This window comes from Hemitrygon akajei, unplaced genomic scaffold, assembly GCF_048418815.1.
Source record: "Hemitrygon akajei unplaced genomic scaffold, sHemAka1.3 Scf000118, whole genome shotgun sequence".
Classification (NCBI taxonomy): Eukaryota; Metazoa; Chordata; class Chondrichthyes; order Myliobatiformes; family Dasyatidae; genus Hemitrygon; species Hemitrygon akajei.
In genome coordinates, this window is record NW_027332004.1 from 133500 (window position 1) to 151688 (window position 18189).

An 18189-nucleotide genomic window follows, 5' to 3' on the forward strand; every position below is an offset into this window, starting at 1 on the left:
CGGGACTGTCGGGTTGTCTTTAATATCGCCCCATTACCGTGGCCATACCTTACTTATTTCTCATTTCCACACAGAATGCCTCATTAGTCGGGTTCTACAATTTGTCCTGACGGAGCACTGCCGTGACATTTTCTCTGACTGGTAACGCCACCCTCCTTCATTAATCCTCCCCGCTCTGAAACGCCTTAAATAATTTGATCTCGAAATAGCTGTGCTGGGTGTGGAGTGTTTGAGCTGAAATTCGCCCTGCAGCGGACAGCCGCGTTGACAAAGAGGGTGGAGCCTGAACCTGTCTGGATCAAGTCACAGCCTGGGATTGGCTGAATAAACAGGAAAAGCTCCGCCCAGCCAGTTGGAAAAGTGCGATCGATACCGAAAGCCAGACAGAAACTTCTTGCGACCGTGAGGGACCGTTCGCACAGCCTCTGTAATTCTGTCTGTTTTTGCTGCATTTGTCCTAGTCCCCTCTCCTCCCGCTGACCGACCTGTACTAGGCTGGTGAGGAGGTGAGGGATCAGAACTGCGGACGGCTTCATTTACCCCGGGTCATCCGGACCTGCCTATCTGTAACGAGCGACTAACGCATTCTAACCGAATCGCCCCGGGAACAGCAGCACCGACTGAGTTCTCGATGCATGATCGGCTATCCAGGACCGCGCTAAACTCCGTCCGGTATCAACATCAGAGGTAAATGTTGTCTCCGATTTTGCAAATCAGTGAGCGTTTACAGCGGGGCTCGGCTATTCGGACTGTGAGGGAAAACAAGGGGAGAAGGGAGTTCTGACAAGTTCAATGAACTAGTTATTGACCAAATGCATTAAAAGAAACGACGTCGTCACCTTCAGTCATACACATTTTCTATTGTACTGAGTCAGTGCAGATGAACCTTGCTCACGGATAATAATATCCAAAATGTCCCACAGGGCAGGGCCGGGTCCCTTCTCCGATTTCTTTCTCTCTCTCTCTCCTCCCCCCAACCCTCCTCTCACACACACAAACAACTAACTACTCAGAATAACAGAGCGACCGTGAAATTTTACTGTTTTACTGTCCGGGACGTCGCAGTGGAGAATGCCACAGAGCAATTTATTTAATTAACTCGCAAAATATTATATTAAAATTACAAATGATGGGAGTTTGGAGTAAAATTAAATGCTGTAAGCTCACAACGTCTGGTAGCAATTGTAACAAGTAGTTATTCAGATTTCAGACACTGGGGAACTTTCTTTTCCCTACTATCGGGTGTTTATTGCTGTATTTTCTGTAACAGAAGTGATTAAATACAATATTAAGCCAACTTGGTGCAGTTTAAGTGGAGTGTCGAACTGGTCTGTTCGGTTTCAGCAGAGAATCCGCCCTGCGGACAGGCAGCCGCTTGACACAGAAAATCGCGCTGTGAGTCTCACAGAACAGCAACCCGGCCCCTCCCCCGCACCTAGTAACTGAAGTTCGTCTGATTTGAAATTGGAAGAAAACGACTTGAAAATATATCCACACGGAGACTGAACATTCTTGGTGAATTAGGTGGGAATAATTCAGCTTCCGATATTTAATTCGATCTTTATTTCAAATCATTCTGTGTTTTGGATTAGTGATCAATAGCTCATTCGCTCCATTTTAACGCCCTTCTGTCGGCGATTGTATTTGTGATCCTGCAGTTTCCTGTCAGCGTCGTTGATATTTTCCACAGTTTATGTTTATAAAACAGATCTCTAACCAGGGTTTACGTTTTCAATGTAAGCGTTTGAAAAACCTGTTCGGACAGCACGATTTCCATTTCCAGTACTTGTCATTTCAGATGTTTGAGACTGTGTTTGTTGTGGGTGTTTCGAAATGATCACGCTGACATCCTGTAGCAGCAAAGATTTTGATTCCTTTCCAGGCCACGGCAGACAGTAAACAGCGGGTGTGGGCCGGTGGTGGGAAAAGGTGGTGTGACCGGTTACAGAAAGAGGGAGGCGGCAGGCGGGATTGCGGAGCGAAAACCATGATTTTATTGCACGGGGTAGAAGTCTGGATGGGATGAGTGGCCGATTTCTGCGTGGTATATTTACAGTAAAGGTCTGACTCCAGAGTTATTGTAAAACAATTTAAAAAATACGGACTATCTCTCATGCAAATTACCTGTCTCTGAACCAAAAACAAACATTGCAGTAATTAAATCAAACAGAGTGCTAACAGAGCTTATAAGCAACAATGGACACAGCACCAATCCCCGAGGAACCCCACTAGTCACTGGTCTCCAGTCAGAGGACCAAAACATTTTCTACCGCTTACTGGCTTCTCCCAGGAAGCCGATGCCGAAGCTATGTTACCAACGCTTCCTTAACGTTAAGCCACTGAAGCTTCTTGACCAACCTCCGATGTGGGAATCTGCCGAATGACCTGGTATTTTTTTCTAAATTATACTAATTATTTTTCATTCGGTGAATTACCTCTTCCTTTTCCCCCCGGAACAGGAAGTGTCACGTTGTTCCAGTCTGATAATTCATGAATAATATTTTTGATTATTCGCTCACAGTTGCACTCAGACCCCACCCTTTGCCTTTCAGTGTGTTTACAGAATTCACGTTTATATACCCTACTACTGCACCCCTTTCGCCTCGAGAATTATCATGATCTGACTCTGTTCTCCCCGCCCTCCCTCCATTCACATTTTCTGAACTTCCCAGTCAGCGTCCTCTCCGTGTTTCTCAAAATCAAAACCCTACTTTTTATTTTGTTCTTCTTAGTGTCAGCTGTATGTTTTGCAAAACGGTATCCGAGATCTTCTGAGTATCGATATGGAGGCCTCGATGGAATTTTTTTTTACTATTTCTAAATCATCATATTTGAGTTGGGCCTGTTTGCGATTAGGGAGATACGGCTGTAAGATGCCCGGGTCTGGGTGCTCATTATTACAGATCACACGAATGCTGTGAAGGAACAGCAGCTAAAAAGCAAAGATGCGACGTCGACATTAAGAGAGGGTTCCGAGTGTTTTCAATTTTGATATAAATTTGATGCAAAGTGGGTGTGATTGTAAATCAATGTCAGCAGGGAATTGATGCTACGAAAGGAGTGAACACCAGAGAGTCTGCAAGAGATGGTTGAGATTTGGAACAATTCTCTAATCAGGTGTTACAACTGCAAAGCTAGCGCGCGAAGAGCTGTTCAGGCAACATGAGTTCCCTTTTATCAGAACTTGCCGTTTCCGATAAATGTTCGTTGTTCTCTATTTGAGAGTGTGTTTATTGTGGGTGTTTCGAGCTGATCTCCTGAAAGTCCTGTAGAAGCAAAGACTTTGTTTCTGTTCAAAGGCTCGATACACAGCAAACAGTTGGGAGGGGGGGGGGATGGGGGAGTGTGACCAGTTACAGAAAGCAGCCGGCGGCATTGCGGAACGAAAGCCATGAGTTCACTGATTGGGGCAGAAGACTCGGTGGGATAGTGGCCAATTTATTCCTGCTATGTTTACAAGAAATGTTCTGACTACAGACTGATTGTAAACCAATTTAATGAGGTCGACCAAGCCTCAATAGTTTTCTTCACTATTCAAAAAGGGAAAAATAACTGTTTCGAGGGTGATTGTACTGGCGTGGATGTTATGTAGCCTCTTCCCTGATGGACTGATGTGAGTGGGACAAACAGTCCCTGACCAGGGTGTGTGGGACCTTTAATGATATTATGGTACTTTTCCACCATCTTTCTGTGAATATGTGCTTGATGGCAGGTCGGTCTTGCTCGGGAGTCTGGATTTGCAATCGTGTGAGCAGAGTGGACAGCAATGGTCTGAGCACAAGGCTGAGGGTCACAGAGGTTGACGATGATGGGAAGGGAGGACCATTTGTGCACTGTGACTGTCTGTCGTCTGTTGGTTAGGCAGTCCACCGCCCAGTTGCACAGTGGCGTCTTTAGACGGAGGCGTGAGAATTTGTTCACCAAGGTTTGTGGGACAAAAGCGTTGAATGCTGAAATGAAATCCAGAAACAACATTTTGACCTAATTGTCTTTTTTTTAAGGCATATCAGGCCAAGGAGAATGAGAGATGCAATGCCATCTGCCACTTCGCGATTCAGTCGGTAAGCATACTGGTGAGTGACCAGTGAACAAGGATTGGAGTTTTTGATTTGTGCCGTTATCAGCCGATCAAAGCACTTAATGCTGATTGGCGACAGCTTCACTGGGCTGTAGGTCACTTTGTTCTGAATGTGTAGAGTTCCTTGGTACAGGGATAATGATGGTTGATTTGAAGCACGTGGGAACAGCAGCCTGGATGAGTGAAGTGTTGACGATAGCTGTGAAGACATCAATGTGCACATGTACACTCTTTCTGCGAGCTCAGTCTGGATGCTTTCTGGCCAGAGTCCTCATTACCTTTGCTGTTACCGACATTGGATGCTCAGCTCTGACGGGAGAAGCTTTCCTGGCTGGCTTGTGTTGCATGCTTCGAAGCATTGTTTGGAGCGGCAGGGAGTCGGGGGGGGGGGGGGCGCCTCATTGGTACAGTCAAGCCTTACGTAGTCTATAAACCCGTGATGCCCAGCCACATACACCAGTGTTCATTTCCCAGGGTGAGTGAGTCCGAACCGAAGGGCACAGATAAAATAGAGAAGACAAATCGAATAGAACTGCGAGTTAATCTCAATACACAGAGGCAGTGAGTACCTGGAGTGAGCTGTTCAGTGTTTGCATCGTTGGTTATCTACCTTGGGGTCAGTACCCTCACCGTGTTTGGAAATTATCACTCACTGTCACCTGTCTGTGAGCAGCTGCATATAAAAAAAAACACTCAAGATGCTGGAGACCTGAAATCAAATCAAAAAATGTTCAAAGCCATTTCGATACAGGGTGGTGGACCTGAAAAATCATCTTTCCACATCTTTATCTGTTGAATGTTCATTTCGATTTCAGCTTTTTAGTACATTGCTTTGGAAGGAGTTAAGTCTCTTGGGAAGCGCAGTTGTGTGGAACTGGGAAATTTGGTTGAAAACTATCAGGTTGAATCTGTGTTGATGCCACCCAATGTGGAAAATGGGAAATATCTGCTAAACTCTCGGTGTGGGCTGTGACCCAGTGAGGTTGGGTCCCAGGATAGATGCCTCTAATTTTTTAACCAGATAAAATTAATTCGGGGATCAAGTTTCCCGGGTTTATGAAATGATCAGTTAGTATTTCTGTTCTGTGCTCAGATATTTGATTCTATAGTTCCTTTGAAAGAAAAGCAGGGAATTGAATTTCCAATTCTGTCCCTCACAGGGTGAGCCTGTGATTAAACATGTTGTTTTGTGTTTGCACTATTAGAAATAGACCTGGGTTCCATAATTCAATTCACATTTGGAAATTCCCCCTCACTCTCACCTGTCTATCTGCCAGTGTGATTCAAAGAGAAATGGAAGATGCTGGAGATAGAACAGAACATGGAACAGTACATCACAGGAACAAGCGCTTCAGCCATAATGGTGTGGTAAACCAGCTAAAAAACAAAATCAAGCCCCCCCCCCAAAAATAAACTAAACCGTCCGATTTACACAATATCCATATCCTCTTCACACCCATGTGCCTATCTAAACGTGTCTTCAAAGACTCCGATGTATTGTCTTCCACCACCACAACAGGCAGCTCATTCCATGTATTCACTACTCCCTGAGTAAAACACCCTCATATTTCCTTTGCATCTACGCCCTCACACCTTCATTACATGTCCTCTGCTATTAGGCATTTCTAACCAGCGAAGAGATACTCCCTGACTACTCTGTCAATGTATTTCATAATCTTATAAACCTCTAAGAGATTTCTCCTCAGTCTCTGCGGCTCCAAGGAGAACAACACAAGATTTCCAGTAAAAACTGGGTAATATTTGAATCCATTCTGATGAAAGGTTAGGAAACCGAATTATTAACTTGGTCCTCTCCCCACGGCAGTTCCTTACTTGCTGAGCATTTGTAGTGATTCCAGTTTCTCTTTATTACATTCACTCCGGAACATGTTAAATTTCCTGCGAATGGAACAGTGAAGCTGCACTCATTTTATGATTGTAGAACAGTAAAGAAATCGGAGCTTTTCCCTGTGAATTATCCTGGTACCAGTTGTCCTTTTAATCCTGGACATGTGTTCAGTACAATTGTTGATAACAAGGTCCACAAAATAAGCTGAGGAATGATGAGCTTTATGCATGTGGAGCATGTGATAGCCCTGGGCCTGAGTTCAGTGGAGTTCAGAGGGATGGTGGTTGTGGGGGGGGGGGGGGGGGGGAGTGGGAGTGATTATTTACACCAGCTAAATAACAACAAGCCTGGATACAGTGGGAATGGAGAGGGTGTATTGATTAGACGGAGAGTCTGGGATCTGAGAGTGCTGCCTCAGAATAAAGAAGCTTCAATTTAGATCTGAGATGAGAGCAATTACTTTAGCCAAATGTCAGTTGATCTGTGGAATTTTATGCCACAGAGGGTGCTGGAGGCGATCGTTGGGTACATTCATGTTCTGAATTGCTAAATAGGTTGAGTATTATAGCAGGGAAGCAAGAATACGGGGTTGGAAAAATAATCCTACATGACTGATTATGGAACAGACTAGAATGACTGAATGACTAGAATGACTCTAATTCTACTCCTATGTATTATGACTTGTATCTTATACCTTGACTGAGTCCCGGTATGTGTATCCCATCACAAACAAGAGAAAATCTTCAGATGCTGCGAAGCAACACACACAAAATGCTGGAGGAACTCAGCAGGCCAGGCAGCATCTGTATATGGAAGAGAGTCGAGTCGACGTACAGTTGCTGCCTGGTCTGATGAGTTCCTCCAGCATTTTGTGTGTGTTCCTTTGTATCCCATGTCAGGTTTTGTAAAGTGTGAGGGACAGTTACAGATTTCTTCACTCGGATCATTACTTATGCGTTCAAGATTTAAATTTCAGTTTAATGCTTGGTTCTCCTTTGTCTTGTTAACGTGCTTCATCGTCTCTCTGGTTAAAGTTAGATCTGCAGTGAGAGATTTACTGGAAGAAAAGCCCACAACTGGAAGCAAACCACAACTGAAGATGAGGGAACATCAACAAGTGAACCAGCCCGAGTGCTGAGAGCATCAACTTGAGAGAACCCTTAGTTTCCATTGATTCAGTCAGGAGAAAGTTTGGTGAGTCTCATTTACTCTAACACTGGTCCTTCAGACATTACATATCTGTACCAAGGAAGGTAGGAAATAGCTGGAGTGGGACTGAATAAATGTAGAAGTGCCAGTTATGTCAGTTGCAATCACTCCAGATTTGCTATTTGCTGTCAGCATCCCAGCTATGTGAAGTCACACACATTCCCTCACATTGCTTGCTCATTTCAATCTCTTATCGGTTCTGCTGTTTCCTTGCTTGGCTGTGTTAGGTGGTAATCATCTCAAAATGCGTTGAGAATTTTCTCCCTTTATGAGACACCGCAGCGCTTCCTCCTGTAGTGATTGCAGAAATGTGGAATCACCATGAACTACAGCAACATGTCATTGACTCCTCTGTCTATTGCAAGAGTATATTGCCGTGCAAGCCTCTGCTAAGAGCAAACCCTCTTGAAGCCAAATGTCCCAGCACCACATTTCATTCAGTCCTAACTAGCAAATGCCAACCAATAATTTACATTTCCATACCTGGCGTCATCAAGTAGTCTTCTTCCAATAACTTGTCAGAACCTATGAACCTGTGATTAAACAGAACTAGGTTTTGCAATGTTCCCATTTGACCCGGTACCAAAGTCACGGGTAATACCTGTACTTGACATTAATGAATGCCCTTGCAGCCGGAATCGGTTTAAACTCAGTCATTTTTGGATGGGAAGCAGCGTGTTGGGTCAGATGATGAAGGAGATGATATTAAGGTAATGCAATGTTCAGAAAGACTGTGGAAAGGGCATCGTGCAGTGAAAAGCAGCAACAGTTTACCCTCTCCACTCCCTCTTTCACCCTCCCATTTTTTTTTGCTGGAGTTAATCGGGGGAGTTAGGAACTCGTTCTACTCACTGACCAGTGAAAGTAAAGCCTTTGTTTCCATTCAAAGCCCAGTTTCTTCATAAAGAGTGGGTTTGAAGTGTTATCGAGATGAACATGGGGCAATGCGTAACGAAAGTTTAAATCAGATCAGCAGCAGTTTCGAAGGACCGAGTGGTCCACTTATGCATTTTGTGTGTTGATTAGAAAAGTTCTGACAGTTTAATTAGTGTAACACAATATAACATTAGCAAATTAATTATATTGTGGAACTGACAAACATTACATTGATTAAGTATATACATGGGGATTGGTGTATTAATGTTGTACCCCAGCGGGTTGCGGATCGACCATGACTCATTCGGTGATCTGGCCAGCGCAGTACGGGACCGAGGGACGTGCTCCCCGTTCCCTGTTACTGACTCTACAGTTTCCCCATCTACTGCGTGCACCAGCCCACTGTACATGCGTCTCGCGGAGCACCGTCATGCTTGCGCTCCTGGGCTGACATTTAGATGATTTAAGCATGTTGCGCATGCCCGGTATCTCGCGTGAAGTGATGTGAGATTTACTTATCCCTCACTGGTGACAGCAAATGCCAATTTAGCATACCAACCAACTGGAATATGGATTTCGTCATTAAGGAGTTTCCTCCCTAGACCCCACCACGTGTTTCCTAACCTGACTCCTGGGAAAGATACAAAAAGCTCGTTTTTTTAATGCTGCTCTTCCTCTCCAAGGAGTTGGTGGAGCTGCAATGGTGACAGTGGGAGTACAGTGGGTTTATCTCCTCTGAAGTGGCGAGGATGAAGAAGGCTTCAGTATATTTGTAGCGGACACCGGTAAAGTGTTAACCTGCAAGTGCGGTGTTGAGAGATTTTGAGAACAAGTCACGATCTTACTATCTGACACGGTGGGCTGGAGGGACCCAGTGGCTGCCTTTTGTTTGAGGTGTCTGGGTTTAAACAACGGAGTAAACAGACCCACCTTGGGCCAGCAGGCTGTCCCACTGGGCGTTGTGGGGGCGAAGGCTTGGAGCATGGTTGCTCCCTGTCTGCATTAGCGATTTATCTGAGGGACAAAATGCAACACTTACAAGTCTGTTATTGACTGAAAACATTTATATTTATTGTTGCATTTTGTTTATGATACAATCATTGTCCAATTTATGTTCAAACTCAATAGTCAGTCATCCATACATGAAAGCCGATGAATACAGTGAAATAAAAGAGCGTTACTGCACAACAAGGTGCCTTTTTGCAAACTGCCTATCCAAGATTCCACAAGGTCAGGTTCATTGTCTGAGTAGTATTATCTAGCCATCGTCATCTCTGTTGTCCTCTCCTTCCTTAACCTTCTGTTTTACCCAACATGGAATACTGTCTTCTCTTTATGTGGCCAATTCATCTGAGTTTCTCATAAGGCACAGCAGATGTCCAGGTATCCCCATTTCCTTAAGGATTTGCTGTAGTTTATTATGGTCCACACTGTTGAAGGCTTTAGAGTAGTCAATAAAACACAGATAAATACTTTTCTGGAAGTCTCTCGATTTCTCCATTATCCAGCGTGGGTTAGCAATTTGCTCACTGGTGCCTCTGCCTCGTCTAAAACCAGCTTCTACATCTGGCAGTTCGGGTCCATATATTGCTGGAGTATTGCTTGCATGATCTTTAGAATTACCTTTCTAGCTTGTGAAAATGTTCGGTAATTTGAACAATCCTTTACATTTCCCTTCTTGGGTATGGGGATAAAAACGGATCTTAATCCAGTTTAAAGGTCATTGTTGTTTCTATTTTTTCCCCAGATCTGCTGGAAAATTGCATGCAACACATTTACAGCATCACCTTTTAGAGTTTTAAACCATTCAGCTGGACTCCTGTCACATCCTGCAGCCTTATTATTGGCTTCACTTTCCAGAATGTCTGGCTCTGTATCGATGAGGGAGTCATTGCAGGTGTCTTCGCTGTTGGATCTTTCTGCAATTCCTCTGTGTGTTCCTGGCAACTCCCTTTGATGTCCTTTGCTTCTGTAAGGTCCTTCCCTTCTTTGTCTTTTCCTACGCTCATTTTACATGAAATGTTCCTTTGATTTCCCTAACATTCAGCAAAAGATCTCTTGTGTTTCTTTTTCCAATTCTGTTGGCTTCTTCAGCTTCAGTGCATCGCTCCTTTAAGAAAGTTTCCTTATATTTCCTTGCTATCTTCTTGAACTTTGTGTTCAGTTGGAGGTCTTTGTTCCAATCTCCATTTACTCCCTGGAATGTAGGAGAGTGAGCAGTGACCTTACAAACATGGTTTAAATTATGAAGGGCAGAGTAACTGACTCACTCCTTTATTTGTGTAATTCAGGTCATTGCCGGCAGGTGGAGCTTTCTGCCACCCAGACGGCAGACAAGAAGACGACAATCAACCAACCTCAGTCAGACTCAGAATGGACACAGGTATGTTCACTGAGCTCTTTCTCATTAAAACTCTGTCCTTATGGTGCACGTGTAGTCAAATTATCAATAGTTCAGAGGGACAAACATGGGCGATAACGGGGCAGAGAGAAAGTACCATCAAACGGGGTCATTGTTCCAACTGGTAAAGTGAATTTGAGCACTGGAACAATTCACCAGCTCTAGCGCAGGGACCTAACAACGGGAATGGTCGAATCACTCCGCTCACCAGGCAAATCTTCACCTGAGTGAAAAGAGAAGCAGCTTCTGAATAAGGTGGGTGTGGGTGAAACTCAGAGGAATAAAACAGCAGGCAATGTAACAGTCCAGGGAACAGATAGAATTTCTGTGCACAATGAATGCTGGGACCGTTAATAAGACTGATGTACAGATGGGTTTTGCGATGGATGTGCATAGCTCCCTGAAAGTGGCAACACAATTGGTAGTGTGCTAACGGCGAGTTGAGGTGTGAGTATGTATTTTTTTAAAGTTGTGCTGTAACTGGATGAACGGTGCTTAAGAGACAATTTTAGTATTGTGCACAGATCTGGTAACCACATCACGAGAATGATGTGGGGGGTCAGGAGAGAGTGCAGACGAGTTTCAACACAAATACCAGAGGGAATAGGTTTAGGGTCAGAGGGTAAAGTTTTTAAAGGGGATTTAGGATGCATGTTTTCCACAGAGAGTGATTGGTGTCTGGAATGTGCTGCCGAGGGAGGGACTGGAAACAGATACTCAGCAGCGTCTGAGAGGTGTTTGGACTCATGAGTCAGCTGGGAATGGAGGGATATTCACCAGGTTCCTGAAGATGCGATTGGTTTAAATTGGCATCCTGTCCGCATACGCAGAGTACACTCTACTATTTTATGTTCGATGATTGACTACAGATCTGAACTCCGCAATCTCCGCCTTCCTCGCAAAATGTGACGATCACCAGCTGTTCCAGTTGACGAGATTCTACATGGAGCGACTGGAGCAGGCGATTGAGGAGGGTGTGGAGGGAGTCAGCTTCATGTTAATGGGCGAGGATCACTTCACCGGGCAAGAGTATCACGTAAGTGGAAGGAAAATAGACAGAGTGTAGATTCTACTGAATCAATCACAGACCGACAGAACCGGTGTAACGACACCTCTGGGCTGTGAAAATCCTGCAATGCTTGCGGTCAACATCAAGAAAAGAGATTTCACCTGAGGAAACCCTGAACCTTCATTCACTAATACCAGCCTCTCTCCAGTTTTCTGACCACGTTCATTTTTAGACAGGTTAGGATACAGACAATGACTGAGAGGTGAATTTAGTGATATGACACTTGACGGACATTGCAAGTGGACAGGGAACCTCTTTACACCACTCCGTTTGATAACACATCATGTTCCCAATGCTCGACCTTAATTGCTATTCACCAGTCTGTGTTCTTCTGATGACCCATGGGATTCCCACAAATCAAATATATAGTGACATATTTCTCAGCTCATTTCTCGAGTCTACCTTCAACCCCACCGTCAGTTGAACAGGCAGTACTGAATATTGTCTCTCTTTTCAATTGCTGGCCCTCTTGCAATTGATCAATATCCCAGCATGCCTCAGGGTTCTGTTACCATCTGGTCCTTGTGACTGTTCCATTTGGAGTTTGTAATTACCACAACATATACTGTTAACACTGGGAAATGCAACATTTGTATAACTGAAAATATTCCAAGAATCTACAGCTAACAGAGAATTACAAATAAACTGCTTTCCAATGGTCCTTGTGCTCCGGGAGTGCATTCACCTAACGCCACCTAGATTGAATTTTAATGAAGAGCCAGACACTATACCGAACACTACATTCCACATGAGGGAGCTGACAATTTCAGTCCAAACTTCTTACTCAACATTCCCACCAGCTGCTTTTGGTCTGTCACACATGCACAATAGTCCTGAATTTGCTGTCTGCTACTCACTGCCAGTTTCCAACTGTCGGCTGACACTGGACCCCACATGAAGCCTGGCAGTGAAGTGTGAACCTGTTGTGGTTTACCAGGGATTACCCCAGGGAAAATCAACAGTAACCCTGTCATAGCTTGCTCTACCCATAGTCATCAAACTCTACAGTACAGCAACAAACTCTTCTGCCCATCTAGTCCACACCGACCTATTATCTGCTTAGTCCCATTGATCTGCACCCGGACTGGAGACGTCCATAACTCCCCCATTGAATGAACTTATCCAAATTGATCTTGAATGTTCAAAACGAATGTACATTGACTAATTCCGATGGCAGCATGTTCCACGCTCTCAGCAACCTCTGCGTGAACAAGTTCACCCTCATATTGCCTTTCACCTGTCATCGTTACCCCAAGATCTCTAATTCCAGTCCCACCCAACCTCAGTAGTAAATGCCTTTTCACACTTACTCTATCTATACCTTTCATAAGCCTGTATACCTCTGTCACATCTCTATTGGTCCTCCTACACTCTATTGAAATAACATCCTAGCCTATTCACACTCTTTCTATATCTCAGGTTCTCAAGTCCTGGCAACAATCTGTATTTTTTTGTGCACTCATTCAATCTTATTGATATCCTTCCGAGAGGTAGGTGCACACATTGCTTCAAATTAGTCTCTGCCACATCAGTTTCGACATAATATTCCAACTTCTGTATTCAATATTTTGATTTATGAAGGCCCATGTCCGAAAAGCTTTACAACGCCATCTACCTTCGACAACACTTTCAAGAAATTTTGGATCTGTATCACTTTGCAGGATCTCATCACACTTCCTGCTCTTGTCATTGGTACCAGCATGGACGACGACCTCTGACAGCTCATCCTATCCTTAAGAAAGTTTCAGAGTCGATACGAGATATAAATGACGTTGGCAAGACACCATCCAAAATTCCTGTTCTTGTAAATAGAATCTCCAGTCTGTTCTCCTAACCATTGAATTCCCCATCAGTGCAGCTCAGCACTTCTCATCCCTTCTGAGTCACAAAGCCAAACTCAGAGCCAGAGGCATAATCACCGTGGCTTTCCTCTGCTAGGCCATACCCCAAAACAGAAATCCGTACACCTGTTACAGAGGAGTTTCCCGCAGTGGCTGCCTGTTCCCTTCCTTCTCCTGACAGTCACCCAGTTCCCTGTGTCCTGCCCCTTGTGTATAGCTCCCTCCCTGTATAGCCTGTCAGTCAATCTCTCAGCCTAAAAAATGATCCTGAGTTCACCCAGCTCCAGGTCCAATTCCTTAGCACAGTCTGTATTAAGCTGCAGCTGGATGAAATTCCTGAAGGTGTAGTTATCTGAATTTCTCCTGTCTTGCCGCATCCTGTAGGAACAGCATCCCACTATCCTGCCTGGCTTTCCCACTGCTCTAACAGTGAAAAAGAGAAGAGAAATGTTACCCAAGATCTACCTAAAGCCTCCGCCTCTCCTCACTGAACCCTCTCTGACACAAAGCATCAATAACCTACTCTATCTCTGGCTCACTCACACTACGTCTGCTCTGTTTAAACCTTGCCAAGTGGATAAGTACCCCACAATCTGTGGCGTTCAGAAAGTCATCACTGGCCACGCTAACTTCTTTTAAATTCTTTTTCCTGCTACGAACAATTGCTGTCAGTGATCTGTGACGAGCAGAATGTGCTGGGTCAGTCCATGTTCAGGGTAGATTTGAACCCATACCTCCACTCCTCAATATATTTCCCATTGTTCATTACAGAGCATGACTGACCTCGCGGAGAAGGGAAAGCGAGCGGGCGCTTCCAAACTCCTCTTGGATCTGGTGATGGAGAAGGGCTCCGGGGCCCGGAGGGTGATGTGGGAATCCTTTGTGAAACTACATCACCATTTACCGAAGTTGAGCAGAATATTGGAGGAAATACGGGAACGTGGTACGGTGAACAATACACTGTGTGTTACAGATGTAAATGCTGATGAATTTACAGTATTACACAGAACAGACTTCATGCAGGTTAATTTTTTTGAACAGGTGACGGCCAGTTCGCCTACATGGACACTGAGCGGGGATTATCTGAAGTGCCCGCGCATCTGAAAGGTAAGTGATGGAATGGAAATCTCAAAGTCTGTATTTCACACTGAGAGTCTGAATACGTCTCTTTAGAGGCCTGTTTAGAGACTGTCAGAGTCTGGGAGACAGGTTTTTGTTGTTATTTCACACTGAGAGTCTGAATACCTGTCTTTAGAGGCCTGTGTAGAGACTGTCAGAGTCTGGGAGACAAGTTTTGTTGCTGTGGCTGGAGGACAGGAAGCAATTTGCATTTGTCACAACACCTTTTCTGTAGGGCCGAATATCTGGAGATTTGACAAAACTGAAGCCAAACTATTCCAATTGGAACATCCAACTCCAGCAAGGGAAATCTCACACCTCCGATCCAAAGTGGAGCCGAGATTTGTTGTTATTCCTCCATAAGAACATGACATGGAAGCAGAATTAGGCCATTCAGCCCATCAGTCTGCTCCGCCATTCCATCATGGCTGATTCCCCGATTCCACTCAACACCTTTTCGCCATATCCTTTGATGCCCTGACCGATCAGGAACTTCTGCCTTCATTACACCCATGGACTCGGCCTCCACTGTAGTCTGAGGCAGAGCCTTACAGACAGTCATTACTCTCTGGCTCAAAGAATCCTCCTTACCTGTTGTAAAGGATCGCCCCTCAATTTTGAGGCTCTGGCCCCTAGTTCTGGATGCACCTACCAGAGGAAACATCCTTTCCACATTCACCCTATCTGGTCCTTTCAACATTCTGCAGGTTTAAAAGAGATTCCCTTGCATTCCTTAAAATTCCAGTGAGTACAGGCCCAAAGTTGACAAATCACACCTCATATGTTACCCCCTTCATTCCCGGAATCATCATCTGGAATCTCCTTGGGACTCTCTCTAATGACCACACATCTTTTCAGAGGCAAAGCTGTTGACAACACTCCTGTAGTGCAGCCTGACTACAGTCTTGTAAAGGCTCAGCATTTATATTCGATTCCTTTTTTGCTGCCTTTACCACAGACTCGACCTTTAAATTAATCTTCTGTGAGTTTTGCTCGAGGCTCCAAGGTCCCTCTGAAGTCGCTCTGCAGCTCTGATTCTTGGACCTTCTGCCCATTTAGATAATAGTCGGCTCCTTTCACCAAAATGCATTATCATACATTTCCAACACTGTATCCAATCTGCCACCTTTTTGCCCATTTTTCCAATTTGTCTCAGTCCTGTTGCAATCGCACTACCGACCCCTCCACCTATCTTCGTATCATCCGCAAACTTTGCCACAAATACATTCCTTCCATCATCTAAATCACTGACAAGAAATCTGAAAGTCAGCGGTCCCAATACTGATCCCTGCGGAACACCACCAGTCACTGGCAGCCAACCAGAAAAGGCTCTTTTTATTCCCACTCGCTGCCAGTATCTTTCCTGTGACGCCATAAATTTTTATCTGGTTAAGGAGACTCATGTGCGGCAGCTTATCAAATGCCTTCTGAAAATCCAGGTAAATGGCATCCACTGACTCCTTTGTCCACCCTGCTTCTTACTTCCACCGTGAAATCTAACAGAACCATTGCTAACTTATATTGTCATTAGTCTCCAAGTACCTCGAAACCTCAACCTTAATAAGAGACTCCAACTCTTTCCCAGTCACTGAGGTTTGGCTAACTGGCCTATAATTTTCCTTCTTTTGCCTTCCTCCCTTCTTAAAGACTAGAGTGACAATTGCAATCTTCCAGTCCTCCGGGACCATGCCAGAATAAAGTGATTCTTCAAAGATCATGATCAATCCATCCGTCATCCCTTCAGCAACCTCTCTCAGATCTCTGGGATGCAGTCCATCTCGCCCAGGTGACTTTGCACCTTAAGAGCTTTCAGTATGCCAAGATGTTTTTCTTTTGTAATAGCAATGGCACTCACTCCTACTGCCTGTCACTCGCAGACTGCTAGTGTCTGGAACAGTGAAGATATATGCAGAGTGCACATTATCCAGTGTTCCAGCATGGACTCTCACCTCCCTTTTAATCTTTATATAACTGAAAGAAAAGTGTTTATTATCCTGCTTTATATTATTGGCTTTTCTGCCCTCATATTTCATCTTTTCCCTTCTTATCGCTTTTTTAGTTGACTATTGTTGTATGCCCTTTCCTCAGCTTTTATGCAATCCTTAACTTCCTTTGCCAACCATGGTTGCCTACACGTGTCACTTGAGAACTTCTTCCTCCGTGGGCCGTATCCATCCTGCAACTTGAGACCTATTCCCAGAAGCTTCAGCCATCTCCGCTAGTATCCTTCTCCAATCTACCTGGGAAAGCTTCTCTCTCGTGCCTCTGTAATTCGCTTTATTCCATTGCGATACTGATACTGTAAATTATGCTTCTCCTTCTCAAACTGTATTATGAATTCACTCATATTATGATCACTACCTCTTTATCGCTCTTTTACATTAAGCTCCCTCGTAAGATCAGGGCTATTACACAACACCCATTCAAAGATAGCCTTTCACTGAGTCCTCTCAAGCACAAGCTGCTCTAAAACGCTATCTCGTGGGAATTCAATAAATTCCCTCTCTTGCGATCTGATTACTGACATTTGTTTGATTTTCTTATTCCCCGTGCACATTGAAGTCCTTTATTACAACTGTGTCATTGGCTTTAACACACGCCTTTTCCAACTCCCTTTGCAATCTCAACCCCACACATTCGCTATTTTCAGGCCAATATAGGATTCCTATGAAGTTTTTTTTTTAACTCTTACAGTTTCCTATCTCCACCCACAAAGCTTCAACATTCTCTAACCCTATGTCACCTCTTTCTACAGATGTGATTCCACCTCGAACCAGCACAGCCACATCACCAATGCCTATGCCTTCCTGCCTGTCCTTTCCATAAGACGTAAATCTTTTAACGTTAAGCTCCCAGCTATGGTCTTCTTTCAGCCACGACTCAGTGATGCCGACAACATCATACTGACCAATCTCTAATTGCGCCAAAAGTTCGTCCACCTTATTCTGAATGTTGCGTGCATTTAAATACAATGCGTTTAGTCCTGCATCTGCCCCCTTTTGAATGTTGTGGATGTGGTACAATTGAACAGTTTGCTCTGTCTGTATTTGAACCCAGTCATTGGCTTGTCCTTCCTTACATTCATGTTAAACCCATCATCTACTTGTAAAACTGCTGGTTCATCCACAGCTCTATCGTCCTAGTTCCAGTCCCCCGGCCAAAACACTCCCAACAGCTCCAGTAAATCTGCCCGCAAGAATATTGGTCCTCATCGTCCTAGTTCCAGTCCCCCGGCCAAAACACTCCCAACAGCTCCAGTAAATCTGCCCGCAAGAATATTGGTCCTCATCGTCCTAGTTCCAGTCCCCCGGCCAAAACACTCCCAACAGCTCCAGTAAATCTGCCCGCAAGAATATTGGTCCTCATCGTCCTAGTTCCAGTCCCCCGGCCAAAACACTCCCAACAGCTCCAGTAAATCTGCCCGCAAGAATATTGGTCCCCATCGTCCTAGTTCCAGTCCCCCGGCCAAAACACTCCCACCAGCTCCAGTAAATCTGCCCGCAAGAATATTGGTCCTCATCGTCCTAGTTCCAGTCCCCCGGCCAAAACACTCCCACCAGCTCCAGTAAATCTGCCCGGAAGAATATTGGTCCTCATCGTCCTAGTTCCAGTCCCCCGGCCAAAACACTCCCAACAGCTCCAGTAAATCTGCCCGGAAGAATATTGGTCCTCATCGTCCTAGTTCCAGTCCCCCGGCCAAAACACTCCCAACAGCTCCAGTAAATCTGCCCGCAAGAATATTGGTCC

At 44.7% G+C, this 18189-nt stretch overlaps 1 protein-coding gene across 1 annotated transcript in view; it reads left to right on the top strand.

The window, feature by feature from the left end:
* Positions 1 to 408: 408 nt before the first annotated feature.
* Positions 409 to 18189, top strand: part of LOC140723536 (NACHT, LRR and PYD domains-containing protein 3-like) — a 114039-nt gene continuing 96258 nt past the window's right edge. The window contains exons 1-6 of the mRNA XM_073038109.1: positions 409 to 687; positions 6962 to 7121; positions 10304 to 10395; positions 11283 to 11449; positions 14095 to 14266; positions 14365 to 14430. Coding sequence (XP_072894210.1) covers positions 10386 to 10395; positions 11283 to 11449; positions 14095 to 14266; positions 14365 to 14430 — 415 coding nt within the window. The 5' untranslated portion in view covers positions 409 to 687; positions 6962 to 7121; positions 10304 to 10385. The remainder of the gene's footprint in view (positions 688 to 6961; positions 7122 to 10303; positions 10396 to 11282; positions 11450 to 14094; positions 14267 to 14364; positions 14431 to 18189) is intronic.